Source organism: Sapajus apella, unplaced genomic scaffold (assembly GCF_009761245.1).
Source record: "Sapajus apella isolate SASKATOON/1434 unplaced genomic scaffold, GSC_monkey_1.0 scaffold7, whole genome shotgun sequence".
In the NCBI taxonomy this organism is placed as follows: Eukaryota; Metazoa; Chordata; class Mammalia; order Primates; family Cebidae; genus Sapajus; species Sapajus apella.
The window spans coordinates 18,606,624-18,633,167 of record NW_022436947.1 but is presented as its reverse complement, the minus strand read 5'-3'; the positions used below and the strand labels follow the sequence as shown (position 1 = coordinate 18,633,167).

Sequence of the window (26,544 nt, the reverse complement as noted above, 5' to 3'; positions counted from 1 at the left end):
AATTGTTATGAAGGATGGAAGTAGAAGTAGAGAGAACAACCAGCTAGGATGTCACTGTAGGAATCCATGTGAGGATGATGGTGGTTTCAACTCGCATGGTGGCAGTGAAGATGAAGATGGCTAGATGTAATGGAATGCTGTCTTTGCTATGTAACAGCAATCTTTTCTGCCATGAGGGCAAGGAAAAAAGAGGGATCAAACATGACACCTAGGTTTTGATGTAAGTATGCTCAAGGATAAGTCAATTTTATATTCCTCACAGAGATTTGTGAAGGAACCAAATTAAAGGAGGAATATTCACTGATTTAACAAATTATTTACAGATTCTCCACTATGTAGCAGGCACACTACTTGTATAGAAGATTTTATACACATACCTGTAGATATAAAGACGTATATATGCATATGAATACACACATGCACACACTCAGAGCATTTTGAAATGGAGTCTTGTAGAACAATTTTCAAAAAAATTAAGCTCACAAAATTTAAACTGTTGTGCATTTTTGGCCAGCAATTTCATTTCTATAGGAATATTCCCACATATACACAAAGATTAATATACAAGAATTGGACATATATTGATGGTGGCATTGTTTTTTCTCCTCTGCAATAAAAACCACATTCAAAGTGGCATTGTTTAATAAATTTAAATGTTTTAATAAGGGGGACTGTTACATAAATTATGTAAATTTACAGTATAGAATCCAGTTATTTATTCAGTTAAAATAAAGCCTTTATTTGAGATGGGGTTTTGCTCTGTTACCCCATAGGCTAGAATGCAATGGTGCAATCATGGCCTACTGCAGGCTTGAACTCCTGGCCTCAAGTGAGTCTCCTACTTCAGCCTCCCAACAGGCTGGGATTACAGGTAGGAGCCACTGTACCTGGCCTAAAGTAGATTCTTGATATGGTAACTTCTCACGGATATATTTTTAAAGGAGAAACAAAGCAACTAATAAAATAAAAATATATGAAATGATTTCATTAGGAATGAATGGATGTGTGTTTCACATAATGAAAAACTAAAGCTGCCTAACTCCTTCCAAACAAATTTGGAAGGCCACACTATTAGTTAGCAATGGCTAATTAGCTGCTTTTGCAAAGGATACTAGAATAACATGGCAGTGCTGGCAGGAATGTCGAAGGGGCCTCTCATTTTCTACCATAAACATTGTATGGTTTGATTTTTGTTCTGCACTGAGCATGTCCTGGGTTTGTAAATTTTAATCCAACTTAAAGCATAAAGCTATAAAGTCTTATGCCATGATATTCTTGATTTGGCAACAACGTGTCTGTTCACTTCACTTTATCTTACTGTCATAAGCAAACACTAGTTAGAGTCCCAGACTAAACCTAGAGCATATAACTGAACTTTGTGTTCTTCAGGCAGTAGTTTCATTCTCAAGTAAGTGAGAGGAGTCTGCTGTAGTGGGTCCCCATGTGTGCTGAATATTTCAGAAATCAATAGGATGGGCAGCCACTTTACATTGAAAGCAGCTCTTGATGACATCTCACTAGCAAGAGTGCTTCTCATACATCTGCAGCAGGTATGGATCACTCTGTGGCATGGCTGACTGTTTACATCCTGTGCCAACTCAGCTGATATGTAATTAACATTATGTCTTGATAGCCTGCTGTTGTTTGTAGCAACTTCAAGTCATGATTCTGACACATCAACAACAAGCAGTGAACACTTTGATACAGGGCCAAAACAACACAGACATCTACTCGGTTTCCAATGATGTCATGCAGTCAGTGGCCTCATGAGCACAGGACTCATTAATGCCATCACTCCCTGGCCATTTGTCTAATATAGTAACACTGTTTTGTACCTCATGAAATGAATGATCCAAACAGATATGATTACTCACATATCTGTTTGTCTTCAGATCAACTGTAGTTATGTGCATCAATGTAATCATAGCAGTATGGCAGAGGAAATACAAGTTTGACAGAACTGGATTAACTTAACTCTACCACTTACTAAACTGCAATATCCTAAGTTCCATAACCTCTCCCTGAATTATTTTCTTATCTGTACAATGGGCATAATAATAATACCTATCCTCATAGGCTTATTCTGATAAGATAAAGTATTAAAAATGTTTTACATAAATGCTTGCCATACAGTAGTTGCTGAATGATTATTAGATTAAATATAGCAATAATTATATTAATAGGGGAGTGCTTCAGAATTTTTTATTTACTACAGAATATGCAACACCTGGGACATACATTTTTGAATAGGAATTAGTAGAATATAGAATGAAGTAATAATTCATTTGCTCAAATCTCAAATACAGAGTTTTAAAGGTATTAAATTATTTTATTATAGTAAACTACAATATATTAAAGTATCATAAGTATTTTACGCCAATGATATCCTTCAAATCTAATATTAAAACACTAAACAAGCACAATAAAAATTAGTAACAAACAAATACAAGTTTCATTCTGGTATTATTTCAAGTATATTCTTCAAAATCACTGTTCTTTCAATTTGGCTTGAACCAAAATTTACCTTCATTAAAAAAATGCAGCCTCTTAGAAAGCATTAAGATCTACTTATTACTACAACCACATTGGCATCAGAATATAAACAGAGACCAAAATGATCTTACTTAGAAGCCAAGTAAACACTCAATATTAACAAATCATTTATTTTCCCACCTTTTGGCTCCAATTTAAATGTTTATATGAGAGTCTTTGAAAAGTCTTTTCACCTCAGTGGCTCCTTGAGTGTTCATTTTGAACAATGACTTTACAGCTGGCCAAACCTAACTCTCAATCAATTTTTATGAGTACAAATTCTTGAGCTGATGGTTGGATTTCCAGCGATATCACTCATATAATACACACTCACAAGTAGTGATGAGATTCACATTATCAACAGAGCACCATTCTGCCGATGGCAGCGGCAGACACAGCAGGGGTATACTGTCCTCCTTATGAAAACGATTCCTTCGCCTTTCAATAATGCAGCCTGCAGGTATGGACCTACAAGCTGTGTGTGGGTAGAATCAGAGCTGCCTTTAAAACTACTAATAAAACTACCCAGTTCCTCCCAATGCGTCATTCTCATTGAATCTCCACACATATCCATCTTGATTTTGAAATGTGTGCCTTCAATTTGCCTTCTCATTACATTCCAAATTGAATGGAAGATTCAATTGCGTTTAAAACTTCTCAGAATACTGGCATGGATTCTCGGTAAATTTGGGCTTGGAATTCTCTGCAGGAATGCATGTGGATATATTCACATATATGAGTATAAACTAATTATGTAATGCTTAAATATGACTTCAAATTTTAAGAAAACACCTCAGGTAGAATAAATTCAAATTCAAATTCAGTTTGGTGGTATTTTTAAAAATTTAAATTATGAAACATATGAGTTTGCCTACTTTGATATATGTTGAATTTTGCCTTTAAAATGTAAAGCATATTTTTGTCATTGAGAAAAATTTTAGCTCCCCAAAGACATGGCTAATATTCCCTCAAAAGCATATCAATTAAGAATCTCAAAGTATTACAATTCCTTTCTTCATTTCTAAGCTCTCTTATGAGTAATAATCAAAGTATACACGTTTGTCCTATAACTTCTGATTCTTATGATCATGTGCTAGAAAGCAAGATAAGGAGCAAAGGATTACTTTGAACCTTACCTAGTCAAAAGCATGAGGTGATCATTTGACCTCTTAAGACTGATCTACAAAAGCCTAACTTTCATATTCAAACAATTAGTTAAAAACACTTTAAAAAAAAAACAGTGACTAATGCAAATGATATGCTGAACATTTCTAGTTATTGGGTTACATTCCCATGTTCTTTCATACCTATTTCCACCAGTTAAGATCTATGCTTACTAAGTTAGCTGAGTTTGTTCCCAAACTAGTTTATGCTAACATTAGCTACTGAAATTATGTAGTTAAATGAGATTTTACGTAAACGCATAAAATAACGGAAAAGCTGCTCTTTCTATGAAAAATTAGCTGAATGTTTTAGAAAAAGTTGATACAGAAAAATCACTAACACAACCTTGTCAAATTAGATATGGACGAGATATGTCCATAAGATATAAATAAATGTCCAGAAATATCTACTAAACTTGCTTATGAAATGCATTTAAATTCATGCACCAATGTAAAAAACTAAACCTGGAAACTGTAGAAGATGCCTTAAGGTTTTTGAAAAATAGATCACTCACAGCCCCAAACAGGTGACTTTTTCAAAGCAAATGCTTGGGCTCTATATCAAAAAATTAACTGTGTGTGCATGTGTATGTATCTTTTACTAAAGTGGATCAAATATTAGTTCTAATCACGTAAGAAGTAGTTATCTTTTAGTCAGGAAAAAAAAAAATAGAGTGGCTGTTTGCCATGTAGATAAAACTACTTTTCACTGAGCTTTCACACTTTTCATGGAGTTACCAGGCTATCATGGGATATCAATAGTGTAATTTTATCCAGCAATTGATGGATGGCTGTAAGTATCGCTGGAAGCCAGCAAATGATAATTTTCCTTCCTTGGCATTTTACCATGTCATTCTGAACTAGCCCAGTTAAGCTTGTTTAATGTGTATATAGGAATCAATGAGATTTTACAGAATGTTTTATGTTAAAAATTCCAAGAGTGATACTCTTTTCATGTATTGGGAACAAAATAGCTTGGATTTCTCATGGACTGGAATGACAATTATTTAGAAAGGCATTCTTTAATATAAATTTAACTTAATTAGTATAGCCTATGAGCAAAGGTTATCCACGATTACAAAAGAGGAGTCAGCCAAACTGAATGTTCTAATAATCTATGTTCAGAATCCAATCATCTATAAATATACACCAGTCAAGTTGACTTAAAAACCTATTCATGTGAACAGGTGATTTGTTGGCTTATTTGTATTAAATGTGGCATATTTGAATTAAATGGCAGTGTATTTGCATTAAATATGCCAGTTAGTATAAATATTTATATTAAAATGAGTGATTATAAGTATTATGCTTTATATATAAAATATAGAATGATGCAGTGGTTCTCAGGGTATAGTCTTGGAATCTCAGAGATCACCAAGATCTTTCCAGAGGGTCTATAAGGTCAAAATTATCTTTATAAGAATATTCAGAAGTTATTCCCCTTTTTCATACTTCTTCTCCCATGAGTATAAAGTTGAGTTTTTAAAAGGCTACATTTTATCTGATATTACAACAAATTGAATGCAGAAGCTGATGCAAGAATACAGTTACGTTCTATTAAGCCGGAGAGTAAAGAGTGCAAAGGCATAAAGCAATGCCACTTATTTCACTAAGATGTTTGGCTTGGAGAACAGTTATTTTATACAAATATAAAACAGTTACATTTAGCATTAGCATGTAATGAATGTACTGCTTTTATTTAAACTGCCTTAAACATATTTTAATTTCTGAAATGGCAAATGTCGATAGATATAACCCATATAAACGAATTTTGAGAATTGCTATCTTAGAATGATTATTTAATAGGAAAAAATGACTAACCTGAACTAGAACAAAGTAACGTTTTTTCCATCTTTTCCAAACCTTCTGTCCAAGGGCATACAGATATCTGGAACGAAAAACAAAAAGCCAAAGAATACTTTAGATGAATAATGCTGTGCTTCCATGTAATCACGTTTCTTCCACAGGTATTTATTTTTAAGACCAGCCTGCTAAAGGCAAAGTTTAGCTCATTTGGAATGTGAGACAACATACAGCTTCTGTGTAACAAAATGGCTTAGCTTATTCTGGGTTCTTGAAAGAGAATTGATTTATGTGGCTTATCAATTTGTCAGTCCTTACCACAAATTGAGCAAAGTAGGAGTTAGAAACGATAATCAAAGAACCAGCAGGAATTTTATTCTTACACACAATTCTTAGAAGAGACAAAGGCTATGAATTGAGGACATGGTTCTCAATGCTTCAGTTCTCCAATGACTGGGGCTGAGTAGTGCGGCCTGAGGAGAAACCAGCTGCACAGCCAAGAATTCAGGGTGAAAGGACACTGTCCAGATGGGTGACCCCAAAATGTGCCTGCACCAATCTCAGTTCCATGTCCTCACCTATCAAATGAAAGGATGGATTTGCTGATTTCTAAGGTCTCTGCTAACTCCACCATTATGGGATTTACATGACTTATGAAAGCATCTTGCTGCAAATTTTTTTAACTACAAAGTTTAGATAGTAAAAAAGATGCCATTGTGGGGTTTTATATAGTTTTAGCTGGGGGTTTTCTTTACCTTTGCATTGACCCTAGTAGGCTGAATTGAAATGATTAGCCAATCACTTGAGAATATTATTCTTACTGAATATATAAATGATATACTGAAATATCATGGAGGAAGAAGAAATTAAAAATTAGTGTGACCTGGTTGTGGAGAGCTATTCCAAAATTATGCCACAAAATTACAAGCACACTTCCTACAAAAGTGGAAAATATTGTTGGAAGTTTAAAATATGACAGGTAGAGGCCTACTTTTAAAAATAAAGATTTTTAAAAATATTTTATCACAATCCTTTATTCTGAAAAGAAAGTTTACAGTGCAGAGGCTGTTTAAACTAAATTTATATACAATTCTGAGTGCTTTTTTTTTTTTAAAGCATTATGATTAACAGTTTATTAGGGGCTTAAGATTTTTAGACTTGCACAATTTTTAAAGCTAAAGTCTTAGGCTGAATTTTTAGTTTCTGTATAATTTAAATAATTCTCTTTTACGAAACACCACAAACATACTGTTTGCTCCCCCCTTTAAAAACAGTGACATAAGAAGTTGGCTAAGGTGTGGTGAATGAATGGGTACTCATCCACTGCTAGTGGTGTGTAACATCTCGGGAGATGATCTTTCTGTAAGATGGCATGTCCTTACATAGAAATAGTCATACTCTTTCATTCCTGAATGTATTAAAGTAATAAAGTGATGAACATAAAAATGTATGCTATATAGATATGTAGGACAGTCTTGTTTATGTTATTGGTAATTGATAACAAATGTCCAATAGCAGTGAAATTATTCAATACATGCTGGCAATATACACAGAGAAATACCATGCTGCCAATGAAATTATGTTTTTAATAACATTAATAATATGGAAAGTATCACATTGTATACTATTATATGAAAAGCATAGGATTCAAAACCACACACAGGGTTAATGATTTGAAACTTGTAAAAGAATAAATAAAAATATTCCAAAATATTACTAATTATGTCCTTGAGTGGTAGAGTTATGGCAGATTTGTTTCCTTCTTTATTCCCTAAAATTCCCAGAAATTTTTAGAATCCAGGGGAGTTATTAAAAGTCAGAATAAAAACAAAGTTCTTGCCTTGGAAAGCATCACCCAAATGGTCCAAAACAATTACATATTTTCTTTTAGCACATCAGCTAACTGAAGTGTTTGGTGAACTTCTATTCAGCATTCACGGTACCCTTACTTCCATCATCTGTGCTTGTGGATGGAATGTAAATTTATTTAATGACTGGCTGAGACATTACTGCTTTTGTTCTCACCTGTTCATTGTTTCTTCTCAAGGTCGCCTTAGAAACCCTTTGCTCCACCTTTGCTCTAACTTCTAATTTCTTCTCTATGGTTCTAGTGACAGATATTTAGTTGCTCTCTTTCTGTCTTTCCTCTGCAATTTCCTGTTTTGAAATGCACATACCCAAACTCTTATTTCAGGGTTAACAGCAGTGACCTTGGCAGCTAGATACTGCGGACATGACAGACGCCCTCTACGAAAAAGTGCACTAGCAAGATGTGCACCAAATAGCTGGCTAGGAGCCACAGGGAGCATGTGGAAGGACCTTTGCCTGGAACCACAGCCTGCTTTTCAACCCTTTCAAAGTGTCTCTCTTTGCAGACTGCTGGGCAACTGGGTCACACACAAGCGAAAGTAAATAGTGATACACAAATCATCAACACCACAAGCCACTAACTGTCAGTCTTGCTGACAGTGAAGGTCCTGCGTAAAGAATAATAATCAGCTACATCATCATCAAAATGATAGATTAACAAGTCTGAATTAAAATGTATAGCTTCCTTAAAGACAAAAAGTAGGGGACAGTGGATACATATACATTTTATCAAGGAGTCGGTAGAAGATGTTATGAGGAACAGAATAAAAATGAATTTGTGATTGGAACCAAGGTAAGCATTTAAATGATGATTTCTGGGATTAGGTATCAAGTATCCCTGTCTAGCTGCCTTCCTCACTGAAACCTCCATCTCCTGGGTTCAAGTGAATCTCCTGTCTCAGCCTCCCGAGTAGCTGGGACTCAGGCGCCCATCGCTATGCTCGCCTAATTTCTGTATTTTTAGTAGAGATGGGGTTTCACCATGTTGGCCAGGTTGGTCTTGATCTCCTGACTTCATGATCCGCCTGCCTCAGCCTCCCGAAGTGTGGGATTACAGGCGTGAGCCACTGTGCCCAGCCCTAAAAGCAGTTTCTCAGCATAAGAAACACATTGAAAAATGAGTGATGAGCCAGATGCAGTGGCTCATGCCTGTAGTCCCAGCACTGTGGGAGGTCAAAGCAGGTGGATTGCTTGAGGATAGGAGTTCAAGATCAGCTTAGGCAACAAAACTAGACTGTCTCTATAAAAATATAAAAATAAAAATTAGCTGGGTGTGGTGGTATACACCTGTCTTTGCTACTTGGGAGGCTGAGGTGGGATGATCCCTTAAACCCAGCTGTTGGAGCCTGCAGTGAGCTATGACCATGTCACTGCACTCCAGCCTGGGTGACAGAGCAAGACCCTGTCTCTTAGAATAAATAAACAAATAAAGGAAAAATGAAGATGAAAGTGTTCATCAATATTATTTAAAAGTAAACACCCAAAAAATCCTAAAATCAAATATTAAAAATGTATAAGGTTGCCATTAAAAGTGAGACCAAATAAAGAATTACTAATGGTATGGGCAAATTCTTATAATATTAAGTTTTATAAATGCAGTCACACAAGTTCATATTAAATGCATAGAAAAACATCCAGAAAATGCAACAAAATGTTAAAATTATAGTTCATATCCGGCGAGTGAAATTAAAGATGAATTTCATATTATTCTTTGGGCCCTTCTGTATTTCCACAATGCATACATTGGCCATGTCTTCCTTTTTCTGTTTGAATAAAGTTTATTGGTATAGTTTACATAAAGTAAAACTTACGTGCTTACGTGTCTAATTTGATTAAGTGTTGACATAATCATGTAACCACCACCACAACCAACTAATAGAACATTTCCACCTCCCTAAAAGTTCCCTTATGCTTTGGTGATTCATCCATGTTGTTATATGTAATTAATATAATTGCTAACCAATAGATATTTCATTGTAGGGATTCACAAGAATGTGCTTATCTATTCACTAGTTGGTGGACATTTAAGTTGTTTCCATTTCTTTGGACATCATAAATAAAGCTATTATAAACACTTGTGTACAAGTATTTTTGTGTATGCATGTGTTCATTTCTTTTGGGTAAATATCTAGGAGTGGGACTGTGGGGTCACATTGAAAGTATATGTTTAACTTTACAAGAAACTGTCAAACTCTTTTCCAAACTGCCTATATCATTTTGAGTTACCAACTGCAAATATTTAAGAGTACATCTTACTTTTGTAATCAGAAAAAGTTACCATTATTAAATATTTGGGGGATGTGGTCATTATGACTATAAATATGCATTTCTGGTATGACTAAGTCAAATGCTTAAAGACCAAAGATAAAAGTCCTTTGTCTCATTATCTTGAGTACAGTGGAGACATCCTATAAGCTTTCATGCTTAAATGGGCTTTCTAGTTGTCAAGGTCATTCTTGAGTTTTGGAATTTATAATAGTCTAAATTCCTTGTTGATGGAATTTACCTCAGAAGAGCTAGAATGTGGAGAGAATGAGGAAAATGGAGCCAAAATCTTTTGACTATTTGGTAAATATTTGATAACCCATTTATTAGAAAACATCTACAAAACTAAGAAAGCATTTTCTCCTAACCCATCTTATACTTGGCATTGCTGTTGAATTACTGTTCTTTATTGTTTCTTAATATTCAGTGTTATAATTTTTTATGCATCTAAGTTCAAAAGGATTTCTATTTCAGAAAAATTTGTAAAAGTTACATTTAACCTGATATTATGCTTTACCAGGCAATAGATTTTGTTCATTACACTTACAGGTTCCAGTATCTTTAATTACTGAAAAATGAGTTACTCTATATAGAAATATTGTGTGTGTGTATATATATATATATATCTACAGCCAATTTTTAAAGAATTTGCATATAAAAACAGAGTTGACTTCAAACAGTTAAAAAATATATAACTGGGTCTTTAATGATTAGAAAGGCTCCAATAATAACTGAGAGTCATTGTTATAAAAATAAATTATAACTGCATAATTATGTAAAAGGAAAAGGCACAACTGATAAAATTAAATCTAACCATTTATTTGACATATAATGGAAATACAATTAGTTTATCAGATCTTTGATAGCTATTTACTTGCATTAAAATATCTGTTTTTAATGTTATTATCATTTGCATTCTGAGCAATTGGCATTTTACTGCTTTATAAAGTATGAGTCTACCAAATAAACACATAGAAGAATATTATCTAAGAAATACGTGTGTCATGCTGAAGAGTGAGCACCTCGGCTAGTGTACTAGAGATTTGCTAGTGGGTCTATGCTGCAGCATAGACAATATATTAAAATATTTTATAATCTGCTGAGTCATAACTAGCTTCCTCATGATTGTATGAGTAACTCAAAAAAGTTTTTTTTAAGGGTATGTAAATGAGACCTGCCAAATATCAGTTAAACTGCGAACACATATTTAACTAGTTTTTATGTTACAATTTATAATGTTATACAATAAAATAAGTATATATCAAACAGCATGAGAGAATAATTTTCTAATGAGTACTATGAATATTTTTCACCTTATTTTGAAGAGGAAAGTAGATTTTGTGTGTGTGTTTAAGGGCTTTTTAACATTATTCATTTCTAACAACCTACAGAATTTGGTTTTATATTTTTATCATCTTTGTCAAATTCTTTTAGTTAAATCAGAAATGAATGGAAAAACAAAGAACACAAATATCAGTTCTCATGGTCATGCTACATTCTCCACTGCCCTATTAGCAAATGGCCCTGGGAGGGGAAATCCCTAATCAAAGTTAAATTTGATCCAATAATTATTTGAATGGGGTTAAAAGAGGTATTCCACTGTACATAACATTTTCACAAGCACATATCTCCAAAGCTAACTTAAATATAACACTTTATCCATTGAACTATTTCCAATGTATCACAATACTCATGTAACTAGAGTGTTTTGGATTATTTTTAAATAGCTGCTCAGATAGTATTTAAAGTATTTGTTTTCATGAACACATCCAACTCAAGCAAGGTATTAAGAAGCTGTTCCCTTTGAACAAAAGTTGCCTCCTTAACTTTAAAATTTTCTCTTCTTGCATGGGATTAGGTAACAGAAATTAGCAGCACTGACACAAAGGTCAGATTTAACACACAAGAGTAAAGCCTTGAAGTATTTGGTTTTATCAGTCAGTATAAACATAGCAATAATCATAAAGTATTAAGCCCTCTCCTGGTTTATTTCAAATGGAGAGCACTACTTGCTCTGAAGAAACACACAACTGATTGCTAGGAAACAAAGCACAAAAACAACTAAATGTGTACCAGTTTCATTCACCTATGACTTAAAAAACATTCCAGCTACACTTAGGTCATATTGTATCCTCAACTATCAGAGATATGAAGAAATTAAACTCCCAAATGTTTTATGATACATTTAAAATATGATGTAGATATGTAGAATATACTTTATAGTGTTTGGAAAAAGTCAAGAGAAAACTGTTTTTTAAATGGTATTTGCCTAATTGATTCATTAGGGAAATGGCCAGTCCTTAAGCCAAGATAGTTACTACCAACAAGGCAAATAGTATATTTTAAAAATCTTCTATATCTATAGTTATATATAGTCATTAGAGTATCTCAGTACCTACATGAAAAATTATACAGTCTTTTTTTGTGTCAACATGATCCTTAAAAGGATCATTAATAAGGTTGCTGTGAGATACACCACAGTTACTTCTTAAGCTTTCATTTGCGAACAAAAACAGTCTTTATGAAATCCATCAGAATGTTGTGTGACAGCAGGAATAAAAACTTTTCCTTAGAAAAATTTGCTGAACATTAACATATGTATTACAGTACCAATAAAATGGTTCTTGGCAATAGATTTCTTTTATTGAGTAAAATGAAGATTAGTAAAAATAAATTTCAAGTATTAATGCTGCAATGCTTATAAAAAAAACTATTTTAAATGCTTGTTTTTACATAGTACCCCTTTGAATGTGTTTTTTAAAAAATTATATTCACAGGTATTATTCCGATTTGTTTTCTTTTAAGCCAAAAACCTCAGAAGTAAGTTTTACTGTTAAGCCATTTTCTTTTAAATACTATATATTCTTGGCTAACATTTACAATCACAAAAGTCAATGACATTTAAAAAACTAATTTTCTGATTAAAAATGGGGATTTAACTCATCTTCATATCACAATATGTTTGAACTATATCCTATATTATTCCAGTAATAGTGAAGACATAGGTAATATTCTCTATGCCAGATTTGAAACAGAAAATAGTAACATGAAATAAAGAACTCGCTTACCCAACCACTTTAAAAGCACTTTATAAAATCTTTCTTACTTGAAGATTGTTGAAAGAATACTTCAACACACAAAAATTCTCCCAACACATTACTAAATATTGTAGTTTCGTTTCAATTAGAGTGGTGGCACACAGTTCTAATAGAAATGAGAATATGACAATTTATTTGCACCGAGTCCATGCTGTGAGAGTCATGGTTTTACTTTATGATGAGAAATCATCACTAATGAATATTTGAAAAACATAATTGTATACAGAAGATGGGAATTATTTGGTACTTGAAAAAAAGAACTATTAATTTTGGTGTATCACTTATGAGTCTAGCATTTTATTCAAAGAAATGCAACAATCAATTTACATGTTGAATGATAAAGCCTTTTCTTCTACAAGCCTTCATTTTTCAAGGAAAAATACAGAAAGAAAAAAAAAAATCAATATATAGAGTAGCTTAGTCCTGGAAAGGGCTTTCATAAGAGAAGCCTCAGTCAAGGTTGAAAGAGCAATTAATGCAGGCTCAAAAATCTGGGCCGTTTGGATAGAGTTCGGTTAACATGTGGCAGAAGTAATCATCCACTTGTGAAAATGATTTTCGGTTCATTCTCAAACACCTTTCAGACACTCATGATCCCATTTAACTGACAACAATACAGGCTATCTGTGGGCACCATTGCATTTGAAGTGAAAACCAATAGAGACCAAATGCCCTCAGGCACTTTCAGTCATCCCTATAAGTTCTCTGCTGCTTACATAAAAGGAATCTTCCTTTCACTACATTCTTTCTTTTATTTAACCTCACAAGATTAAGACATTTTTTGGGGGTTGTGTGGGGTTGGTTGTTTCAACTGAAGATGAAAACAGAAACTGATTCAAGACAACATTGGGACCTGGGCATTAAGAAACTTAGAAGTAAATACTTTCTGGTTGGTTATGATAGGACTGGAATTATTATGGGAAAGAGTATAAGAGAGGTAGGGATGCATGGAAAGGATCTTCATCAAATAAAATTATATAATATTTGAGGAGAAATTATGACTAAAGAAAATAGTTATACTATTCAAACTACCTGTTTGTATCCAGATGTTCCAAGACACACACTGTGGAAACACTGTATCTCAAACTGTCATCTTAATTATTATTACTATTATTTATTTATTTATTTTTTTTGAGATGGAGTTTCGCTCTTGTTACCCAGGCTGGAGTGCAAGGGTGCGATCTCGGCTCACCGCAACCTCCGCCTACTGGGTTCAGGCAATTCTCCTGCCTCAGCCTCCTGAGTAGCTGGGATTACAGGCACGCGCCACCATGCCCAGCTAATTTTTTGTATTTTTAGTAGAGACGGGGTTTTACCATGTTGACCAGGATGGTCTCAATCTCTTGACCTCGTGATCCACCCGCCTCGGCCTCCCAAAGTGCTAGGATTACAGGCATGAGCCACCGCACCCGGCCTTAATTATTTTTTTTTAGAGTGTATACAGTTACTCTAAAAAAAACCCTAACATTTTTAATAACTACTATTGTTATTATTATTGTATATAATAACTACTATCGTTGAGCAATAACTTAAAATTTCTGTGCTACAGAAACAGGAGATTCCTAAAAGCAAATGCATAAAACATAGAGTTCTTTGCTTATTTTAGGTATCACATTTTATAGAATTGTCACTCTTCCCTTTCCTGAGAAGTTCTACCTTCTGTTAGTTTCACCTAATTTAAATCCAAGTTAAGCCTCAGCTCATATCAGTACTTTCAAATAAGTATAACAGTTTAAAACAGTATAAAAGTATTCTAAAATTTGGCTTGCTATAGCAAAATCTAAAAAATGAATAGAGACAAACTGACAAGATAAGACCATAAAACCCCATTCCACCCTCAGATAAGACATCAAGAACTATTGATGTAGTTGTAGGTGATCATTCTTTTTTGTTCTTTTTGCAAAATAATTTATTTTATTTTATTTAAGAAAATTAGATTTTCCAAGCTGATTATAAAATGTCTCAGAAATAAATAAATAGTGGAAAAAATGCCCAGAGGATTTACTGAATAGCCCCCTCTACCCCAACCATGGAAACTTGCAGAGACATCTATGTCTCCATCATCCAGAAGAGGACTGGGATGTAAAGATCCGAATGTCTCTGGGAGTAAGGCTACAACACATTCCAAAGAAAAGGACATTCTGCAAATCTTGGCAAAAAGGCCCTGAGGTATCTAACAATTAAAAGGAAATGATTTACTTATGCAATCCTAGATATTTTTGTGAGACACTCCATTAAGCTTTCCTTTCCCTGAAAATGTAGATCGTTTAGCAAGAAATAAAAGGTTTAGCAAAGGCTTTTATGTATGTGTCAAACCATATCATGTTGACTAATAAAAATACCCTCTCTTTCAGGGTGCATTATTCCCAAGGTGTAACAAAATGATCAAATGTTATTTAACATTATATGTAATACAGGTAATCCTGAATTAACACAAATACTATAGGCCTCCATTTCCTTTTTTAGAAATGCAGGTATCAGTCTCCCTTTTTCACACTGAGAATTTCAAGTGAAAGATGTACATAAAATGTGCATTCTATAAACTATATATACTTTACAAAATAATTAAGATAACAGTTTGAGATACAATGTTTTCCACAGTGTGTGTCTTGGAACATCTGGATACAAGGAGGTACTCTGAAGAAAAAGAATGGCAAATAAACGTGAGGAATATTCAGTTAAACAAAACTAAGCAAGTTCTATATTTAGGACTTCTAAGAGCCTGTAGCAGACATGTGCAAAGGTAGGGGAGAGTAGTGTATGTGGTATCTCCAAAAGTACAGAATGTCTTCTGTAAAATATCTATATCAGTCATGTTCTCTAGCACATACTTTGGGAAATTAGCTGGACTAGATTACTGTTAATGAGTCTTTAAGCAATAAAATTACATAACTGGGTTTTTATGTTCTGTTTGAATTAACTAATATCCTAGTCATAATTAAAATACCCTCTTCATTTCTAACATATTTTTACTACGAATCTATAAAAATGTATGTTTGAGGCTGGGTGTGGTGGTTCATGCCTGTAATCCCAGTGCTTAGGGAGGCTGAGGTACGCATGTCCCTTGAGCCGAGGTGGGCATGTCCCCTGAGCCGAGGGGCTTGAGACCCATCTGGGCAACATGGCAAAATCCTCATCTCTACAAAAAATGTAAAAAAACTAGCCATGCATCTGTGGTCCCGGTGGCTGAGGAGGCTGAGGTAGGAGGACCACCTGAGTCCAGGAGGCTGTGGTGAGCCATGATAGTGCCACTGTACTCTAGTCTGGGCAATGGAGTGAGACCCTGTCGCAAAAAAAACAAAAACAAACAACAACAAAAACACACACACACACACACACACACACACACACACACACTTTTTTTTTTTTTTTTTAAAGAAAAGTTTTCTTTAAAAATTTCATCATAATTTCCATGGACTATGTTTGGTTCCTGAAAGGCCTCTTTTCCATTATGCAGCTCTCTGGTCTTGGTTAATGAGGACATTTTGGAAGAGCTCTGAAATTTAGTAAACAAACTATGTCCATCTTTAGAGTAACACCTTCATGTAACTTATTTACAAAGGTATCTACATCCTCCTAACATTCAGCGTGTTTCACAGACTTCCCTTCCCAATGCCCTCTTCTATGGAAACTACGTCACTTGAACTTCAGCTTTATACTTTATGACCAATCTTGTCTGTAGTCAAGGAGGCTTGTAGACTTCTTATTCAAGGCTGGAGGAACGGAGCAGTAAAATATGCTTGCTGTTAATCCAGCTCTGATAGAATTTCATCTTCAGTGTCTTAGTCTCTGCTCTGCTCCCTTGTGTTTAAATATGGTCATACATCGCCGAATGACGGGGGCCTTCTGAAAAATGCATCATGAGGCAATTGTGAGAAGATAACAGAGTAAACTTACACAAACTCAGATGGTATAGCCTACTACTTACCTAGGCTATATGGTATAGCTCATTGCTCCTAGGCTATAAACCTGTACAGCTTGTGACTGTAGGAATTGTAACACAATGGTAAGTATTTGTGTTTCTAAGCATATCTAAACATAGAAAGGCTACAGAATAAAATTGTTAAAATCTTATGGGACTACTGTCATATGTGTGATCAGTCACTGACAAAATATCATTATGAACTGTATGCCAGTAGTTGTTTTGATAAGCTGCCCAATACCCCAGGCTGAGGACACAGCTTTGCTCTTGTTCTTGGTAACCTTTCTCTGATACTCTGCGCTTGAACACTTGACATATTAGTTAGTCATAGGCATTTCTGCAATTGCTCTTGTCTATAATCACTATGTTGATATCCTTTGATACTTTTCTTTTTCTAAGGTTTTTTGTTTTGTTTATTTTTTTGGAGGCAAAGTCTCACTGTGTTGCCCAGGCTATAGTGCCCTGGTGAGATCTTGGCTCACTATAACCTACACCTCCCGGGTTCAAGTGATTCTCATGCCTCAGCCTCTAGAGTATCTGGACTTACAGCCACATACCACCATACCTGGCTAGCTTTTTGTATTTTTAGTAGAGACAGGGTTTCACCACGTTGGCCAGGCTGGTCTCCAACTCCTGGCCTCAGGTGATCTGCCTGCCTTGGCCTCCCAAAGTGCTGGGATTATAGGCATGAGCCATCCCTCCAGACCTCCTTTGATATTTTTATAGTCTTATTTTGACACCAATAACTTCTTTGTACAAATACTCTCTGGGTTCTCACTGCCCTTCCAATTGTTCACATGTAGTCTGTTTTACTCCACCGGTCCTGCACACTGTACATTGTCATCCCATTTCCAACACTTACTTTTAAATTGATTTAGTTCTTAAGTCTCACATTTCCCATTTAATACCATCTCCTTAGCCCAACTACCATTGTCTCAGAGCAGAGCTTTTTGTATCCCTAATTAGGTCATATTCCCTTATTTTACCAACTAGGTGACGTGTAGACATTTTTTTCCACAAAGTCAGGGCAGCAGATTGTTTGACTAATGTTTATTCCCATACAAGACTGCAAACTCCATGCGGGCAAGGGCCATATCGGTTGTGACTCACCACATCCTCACTGCCCAGCACTGTTCCTTTATATGGCAGACACTCCATAAACATTTTTGAAATGACTAAATGATTGTTCCTAGTTTGTCATTAGGAACAACTGTAATAAAACTATAATAAAGGAAGCAAATATTTTGCAAAAATTATACAACATATATCAAAAATTTTAAAAAGTCTGGGACAGTCTTTGGATTTTCCAAAAAGTTGGTATTTTTATACTTATTTGGATCAAGAGTATTCAAATAATTTTAACAGCAGAATATTATCCTGAATTTTAACTTAACGCGAAGATGAAAACATTAAGGAAGCATGGAGCCGCTGCTGTGACAACAGTTAGAGGTTCAGGAATTCAGTGCATCTTAAACCCCTTTATCCCAAAAAGGGACTCCCGGGGCTCTTGAACCTCTGCTGAAAATGGCTTCAATCTCACAGTATCACAAGCACCTTTCAGTCGAAATGGAACAGAATATATTAGATAGCTAAAGATCTCAAAATGCTACCAGATTTCTAACTCTCACTAATATGTTAAAAATAAAAACTGCCTGATATATGAAAACTGTTGGAATCACTGAGGAGGCCAAGTAATTCAGTGCCTCTTTCCTTTGCCCGAGTTCTGAACAAATTCACTTGAGAGTTGACAGAGGACAAAACATCACCTTTAATACTGGTAAAGATAACATTGAATAATGTGTGTATGTGTTTTTCTTCCTCCCAGTGGTGGGCTTCCTTATGAGGTTCAGTTTTACTATGACATGTATTTTCCCCAGCCCAGTCACAGACAGTGGGAAGAGGACCGGCCTATCCATGAGAAGATCCTGCCCATGACAGACATATACACAATGAACAGAGGACATTCATTACGGCAATGAATATCCCTCACATGGAAGCAAGTATTGGGAATGGAGAATAAATGTTTCCCCCAAAACAGAGGGAAGGGTAAAAATGAGAGAGAGAGAGAGACAGAGAGAGACACAGAGAGAAACAGAGAAAGAGAGAACACAAACGATTCTCTAAATGGCTAAGTGTCAGGTAAAGTTTCACTTTTCTCATGTGTAAAACAGGGAAAGCAATATTAGCCCGGATATAATAGACGGTGTCATTACAAAAATCTGCTGGAATGATGTATATAAAGAAGCCTTTTAAACTATAAAGTACCATGTAAATCAAGGCATTAGTAGTAGTAGTGGTGGTAGTTAGTAGAACAGAAAGTATTTCAACCTAACTTCTTTGAAGGACTCTTTGGGGTGTGGGGTTGGCAATAAACTTTTCAACTTTGTCCCATTTAAGGAAAAAAGCTTTCCAAGAATGGGGCAAAAACTTAAGTACATCTTTTTCTAAAACAAAGAATACCTACAATGTCACACACGTTACAACAAGAAAAACTAGCTCTTTTTATTCATCAGATGAAAGCAACGTTTCTATAGAGTACCTGTATTATGTTTCAAGCTACTGAATTTCTTAAGTTCTTAAGAAATTGCTACTTATCAACCAACTAACAAATTCTAGACTACTACAAAAACTATAGCGTTCAGCTTCTCTTTCATTCATCTTTATTCATTTAGAGAAGAATGAATAACAAAGTAAAGCCAGTCATAATAAAGAATCAATGTGCAATAAGGCTGGACTACATCAGGCTGGATTTGTAAATGTTTCTTTTCCTTTTAACTTAAAGCTTAAGAGTTCCATTTGTTTATTTGCTGACAAAACTATATTCATAGTGCTTCTGCTTACAAATGCAGGACACATAAAAATAAAACCAAGATAGTTATTAGAAAGAATAGCTTTTGACATTTACACAACATATTCCAAATTTCAACCCTCAGATATTTTTTGTTAAAACTGACCTTTGATAGCTTTCATTATTCATATACTACTAAACATTAAAGTATTTCTATATTAATTTGAAAAAGTATCTTGACAAGTTTAATATGTCCAAATGAACTACCATTTCACCTCCTTTTAATCTTTTCTATTTACATTTTTAAAAAAGAAAATGTCTTGAAGATTACTTGATTCGACTTAAATAAAGCCACTTTCATTATTAATACCAAGTTTTCTACTTTAAGACAATTATTTTCCATTTGGGGGAATGTTTGCGCCATCTACTGGACTCATACATACTACTGTTATCCAACAAGAATTGCAATGCCACATCCAAAGGTACTTGTGAAGTTGTTCCTTATAAACAACTCTGGAACAAAATCTGTCCTTTTTTTTCTTTTTTCTTAAGGCACATTTCAGCACAGGAAATTAGTACCTTCCCACTCCAGAAAAGCAACACTAAGATATATATTAGTTCAAATAACTCAATATTCCTATTTTAATAGAATCATTTCACAGTCAAACATTCACAGGCATACAAATGAAAAAGGCAGAAAAAAATACATTTGGAGTAAAAGAAATAAGTAATGCATTTATTTCACAGTTTATGAAAAAAGTATACTCATCCCTAATTTAAAAACTATTATAAGCAGAAATCCCTCTCCTTTTAGGTATAAAACTAGGGGAAAATACTAGAAATTTGTTACATGAACTTGTAGAGGAATGAGAATACTTAACAGAAAAGAATAAAAGAGTTAAAACCAGTCTGATGGTGTCTATGGATTTTTCTTAATAAGTAACAACCTTTAAATGGAATGGGGGGAAAATCAGCCCTTGGAAGAAAATGACTTCTAAATATATTTTTCCTCTCTCTCTTTCAGATGGCACCATCTAAACAGTAGAATTGAAAAGAAACATAAAATCTATTCAGTTTCAATTAAGAAGGTAGATGATTTTTCCACAGGAAAATAAAATGTGAATCTTGCTTGAAGATTCATGGCAAAATTACATTCCTGGTTATGAGATTCGATTTCAATTGTGACCATTTATATCTGCTTTTCAGGGAGATACCTAAATAATTGGAAAGTTAACAAGAAATACACTATAATGTTAACAGACCAGAATCCAAATAATCTTTAGCTCCCCAGAGGTTTTTCTTTATTTCCTTCCTTTGATCTACAATTAGAAAATTGGCAAGAAAAACTTACTTTAGACACTATAAGACACATTTTGGAATTAGTGCTCTTCAGTGGTAACTGGTTTATTTAATATTAACTTTGGTAGTTTAGAACAGAAGATATGCTCATCATTAATACCAAAATAATATAGAAGATATTATAAAAGGTAAAGATAAACTACCGTGGGACTTCCTACAAGAGAGAATTCCAGACAGGTGAACACAGGTGAGTAAATGATCTTTAGTAAACTAAAAATAAATTTGTGAACTCTAAAAAGCATAAAATTCTAACAAATTTCAATACAGTTTTCCTCAATAAGCTCTGAAATAAGTAAAGGTTTCCATTTAGCTTAAGTTAACCTTTTTTTTCACTAGCATTCAAGTAAATTAAGCTTTATCTGAAAGAAAACAAATTTTAAAAAGTGAGTTTAATGAGACTATGTTACATTATAAAATATTATATGCCATAGCATATTCTACTAATGTTGTTAAATAAGTATCCCCACTGCATTTTAGCACATTATTTTCCTTATAACAACTTTTTAAAAAATAGATTTTCTATATTACAAGCATTGTGTTTTATGCTTTACAGATTTTAGTTAATATAACAATCTTATAAGGTAGGTTCAATTATTGCTACAGACAATAAGTTATAACCAACTTCTGATACTTTTAATACTACAAAGACTATGCTAAAAACTACATGTAACTATTAATACACGATATTCATTAAACGTTTATTCTTTCTGACTTTGCTACAAGATTCACTTCAGCATTCAATTTATTTTGAAGCAATGGGCTCCAGCTGCTATATATATAAAACTGTCTTCAAGTAAGCTTTTTAATTCGTATATATGGAGGAAATGGTCTTGATCTCAGAACAACACGATCAAGACCACTCCGTGCATTCTGGGAAGAGGGACATCCTATGCTAGATGCTGGATTGATTGTGAATGTGAAAGTGTTCACATATTTAGAATGTCATCGCTTGTGGATGTAAGATAGCAACCTTCATTGAGAAAAAACAACTAAGAGTTAAGGGAAGCCTCATGAGGTACCATTTAAAGTCAGCAATCTAGAGCAGACAGTGTCATATCACAGTAGCGTAACAGCTCAGAATCCATCAGTGTCAGCAAGCTGTACTGGGGTTCCTTATTTTCTTTGTGATTCCTTTCTCATTTGTTGTCTCTTAGCATAAAGACTTTGAGAAGTTCTACGCTGCTTTAACTGTACAAAGAGCCAAAGGAAGGAGTGTCCACAACGGAAGAGACAGAAGACGAGGTGAAGTCAGGGCACATCTGAGGTCCAGCACAGTATTAAGAAAAGAATGTGAGAATCCCTCCAGGACAGGAACCCTCAGAATTCAAGTTCTAGCCTCACAGTCTAGTCAGCTACACCTGGAGAGATTCTCCTTCCTAAAACCAGAGGTCTGAAGTTCTTCTCTTCAGGGCAACAGTATTCTCTTTCAGTTGTTCCCACTAACTCTTTAAGAATGGGGCAACAAAATTACCTACTTATTTCAAAGAAAATGAGTAGAGTCCCTATACTAATATTACACTTACAGATAAGAATTCTAAAACTGGTCACAGTTGAGTCTGAGTCAGTTTTTCTAATTGTGAATGGAGGTAATGATTGGTTTCCTAATTGCTTCAAAGAATTACCCAGAGGATCAAATGACCTAATATATGTATTATCCCTAGTAATAAGTATAAAGATACTATAGAGATGTTAAAAATACATACTGTTAGCATTATCTTGACGTCTAGGCTATGCTCCCAACATCACCACAAAAAGTTAGATTTTGGAAATTCTGTCAATTGTCTGATTTTTCTACATAATATAACAAATGATTTATCTCAAATTGTTCTTTTTTGAGGAGGAGATAAAAATGACCATTCAACTAACTACTCTGACTCATATGGACACAGTTGTAAAATCATGCGCAAAAATAACTACCTTTAGTCTTCAGACTCATTTATTTATCTATTGCTAATATAGGAAACTTTCCTAAACACATTTTCCACAATATTCCAAACATACTGATAAGCTAATTGCTAACTTAATTTTTCAACAGTTGGAAATAAAAAAGTATTTCAAATTGTACATATTTTAATTCAGGGGTTTTCAAATGTTAATAAGCAACAAAATCATACATAGAGAGCTTGTGAAAATATAGACTGCTGCCCCCACCAACCTCCCAGAGTTCCAAACTGGACAGATCAGGCTTGAGAATTTGCATGTTCAAGTTCTCAGGTAACGCTGATGTTGCTGGTCCAGTATCCAGTATCTACACTTTGAGAACCACTGTTTTAGTCTGTACCTATTATGAAACTTCAACAAAAATGAACAAAAACCAACCATCTCTGTATATTTAAAAAGTATTTTATCTAAAAGTATACAGTTATATTCCCAAGAGTACATTGAACAATTTTGATGGAAATAAACCAAAATAACATTTTCTTGTTTGCTTTTTAAATTTGATCATAGTGCCCCCAAGTGGATTACAACATTACTTACAAAAAAAAGAACACTAAATATTCTCACTGGGACAAGGTTATGAGATTATCTTTTGATTTGCCAGAATGCCCAACCCAGTACTTTGCCCAGAATATATTCAGTAACAGGGTTAATAAATGTCTCCACTCCTACCCCCATTTTTAGAAAGGCCTATCACTCTTGCTCTGTAGAGATGCTAGGCTATGTAACCCCCAAATCTCTTTTAGCTCTTAAATCCCTATGTATCTAAAATGTAGGATACTGGTAGTTGTCTATTTGTGCCAGAAAGTAGAAAACTTCTTTGAAATAAAGTTTTCTTTCTAGATATAACCAATAACATCTTTATTAATATGTAAAAATTATTTATAATATAAAGCAGTGGTTAAAATAATAGCCTGGAGCTTAAACGCTTGATATTGACTAAATCACTTTCTTAATAATTAATAATTGTCTTACCTGAATGTATGTAACTCTTCACCTAGCTCCCTGCCACCAGCTAGTATTTTTATGTCCATTCCTTGATCATTCTGTTAATTTCAGAAAATACTCTTTGATTTTAAATGTACACCCATGGTCTTAAATTTTTATAACCACTCAAATCAACAAACTCACGCTGCTTTTGGTGGCACCAAGCAGTGGCACTGGCAAATGCTATAATGGGGCTAATGAATACATTTACCTTTTTGTGTTTCCCTTAGCTTCTTTAAGCACATGTATTTCTCATATGAAATATCCAGAAAAGTCTCATGTTATTTATGCCAATTAACAAATTGCTAACATGTTAATAAAAAAAGCAATTGACCTAAGTAGAAGAGCTAATTACATGGAGTAAGATAATTAAACGATTCTCAATATGTAATCAAAAATTATGGCTGGAAGTGTTTCACAATGTTGTCTTTATGTTTTCAAGTATCTGCCTATCTGCAAAATTCTAATCAGTGCATCCATATGCATAAAAGACAGATCCACTGCAGATGTTAATTTGTTGCATGATAGAAATCAGGTGTTCAATTACAAATAATGGGGTGTATGAGAGAACGTCCAAGATTTCCATTTAGCAGAACACATGCATCTCTCCTGACAAATGACTGCAAAGCATTCAGATTAGAATTAGCTACTAACATGCACCCGAGGCACATCACATTCAACTCCTTTATTATCCTCATTATATAATATTCACATCTCCAGCTCTGTGTATTAACTAATTTGCCAATGATTTAGGAGTTCGAACATTTGCTGATCTGAATTCTATTTATTGTATCTGAATTCTTTTAAAATAATGATTTTGATTTTTATGTAAACTCTAAAGGACTTTAACATGAGAGATTTTTTTTCCTAATCTTACATTTAAACAATCAAAACCATTTGCTTTCGTAGTAAAGTAAATTCCTTGAACTGATAATATCACTTCAAAGTAGGCTAAGTTTTTACCATATCAAGCCTATTTCAACAATGCCTCCCAACATATTTCCTAAGTGATATTTCAGCAAAGTAACTACACAGAGGAGATCAAATATATTTACTAGGCTAAAAGACATTATGCAGATTTGTTTTTCGTATAATTCACTACAAAGTCGCATGCTTAAGACATAGTTATAAATTGAGATATGCCCCATGCCAAACTTACAGACTGATGCAATTCTGAGAAATAAATGTCAGACTCATGCCAAATTTTATGTCCTAAATCAAGACCCTAATATTTAGAGTTTGCAAATTATTGAGTAAATAATAGGGCAGGCCTCAAGTAGCCACAGAATAGATAATAGAAAGATTTGATTTGATGGCAGAGTAACAGTAATGCATATCGATGAAAATGTCATTATTTTAAATAAATGACACAAAGATTTACAAAAGAAAAAAGTGCATTTTTATTCCTTTTATTCTCTTATTTCAATGAAATCAATTTCAAAATATGTGACTAAGGTTTCTTACTCATTAATTAAATAAATACGGAATATGTGGCAATTAGCAGAGCCTCAAAATTGTTCAAAAGTAGTAATGGGGAGGGATGTTTATATAAACCAAATAATAAAAAATGGTGACCTCATGGGCCAAATCTGGCTTGCAGATACGCTTTGAAAGCTCAGCATCTGAAAATATATTTTGAAATTCCTTTTGCAGTACATGTTCTCTTGATTCCTATAATCTTGATACTTCCACTCCTCATGACTTTTAACCTGATCACTTCACACAAGTATTTGGCTTACCTGGCCTCTGGTGGTACTTGAGTATCATGAACTCACAGTGTGAACACTTAAGGAGAAAAGTATTTTGTATTATTAGGTGGTGTTGCTTAGCACTTTAGAGAACAAGCTCTGGAATCAGACAAATGAGTTCAAATCACAGTCACTTATTAGCTATATGGCTTTGGGCAAATTTCTCAACCTCCTTATGCCTCAGTAATCTTACCTGTAAACTGGTATCATCATACCTATCACATAGTGTTATAAGAACTAAATAAGAATATAATTAATGTGATAGATTCTTCAAATGTATTTAAAGTAATATACTATATTTGGATGTCATATGTTTACAACAGCTTGCTAATTAGAGTAATAGCTGAGTACTCTTAAAAGGTAACGGTATATCAGATAATTAACAGGTTTTATTTAAAAAAAAAAAAGTCTGTTAAAGAATCTTTCCAGTATGTTCACAAGACTTTCACAGAAAAGGCATACTTATCAGAATTAACCTATTGATATTGACCACACATTCCTATAAGAACTGGTAGAGCATATTGATGTATTATTGATGAAAACACATATATATTTGAATTTATGATAAGAACTCCATGACAAATAAATCTTGTTTTAAAGGCTAATGGCAAGAGTTGTAGGTTGATGGGATGATATACTGAGCCCCACAACAGTGAAAGTGACTCCTGCCTCTTGGGACCTTCTAAGTCTTTTACAAGAACTCCACTGCAAGTCTTACTCTCACGTTTTCCAATGATACTTTATCAAGCCTTTGATCAAATGAGTATAAAGAAGGATAACAAGACCTTAGAGTAAACCTTAGACTATTAGCAGCAGCTCCATCTAACTCAACTAAGTGGCTGCTGTGAGGCAGTCCTAAACTAGATCTGTTACTGTGAAGAGAGACAGAATCTATAGCATGACAAGGCATCCTCATAGAAAAATAAACACACACACACACACACACACACACACACAAACCAGTATTAGACAAATGACACCCTTTTGCTTTTAAGAAAAATGAGCAGTTGCAGAATAGTTATATTTACTGAATAATGAACAGAGTAGACAACTAAAGGTATTTAAGACTATT

General features: G+C 34.1%; 1 protein-coding gene across 22 annotated transcripts in view; it reads right to left on the bottom strand.

The window, feature by feature from the left end:
* CADPS2 (calcium dependent secretion activator 2) overlaps positions 1–26,544 on the bottom strand; it is a 508,211-nt gene that overhangs the window by 147,509 nt on the left and 334,158 nt on the right. For all 22 annotated transcript variants that reach the window (XM_032276147.1, XM_032276144.1, XM_032276140.1 and 19 more), the window contains exon 9: positions 5,517–5,583. In XM_032276147.1, coding sequence (XP_032132038.1) covers positions 5,517–5,583 — 67 coding nt within the window. The remainder of the gene's footprint in view (positions 1–5,516; positions 5,584–26,544) is intronic.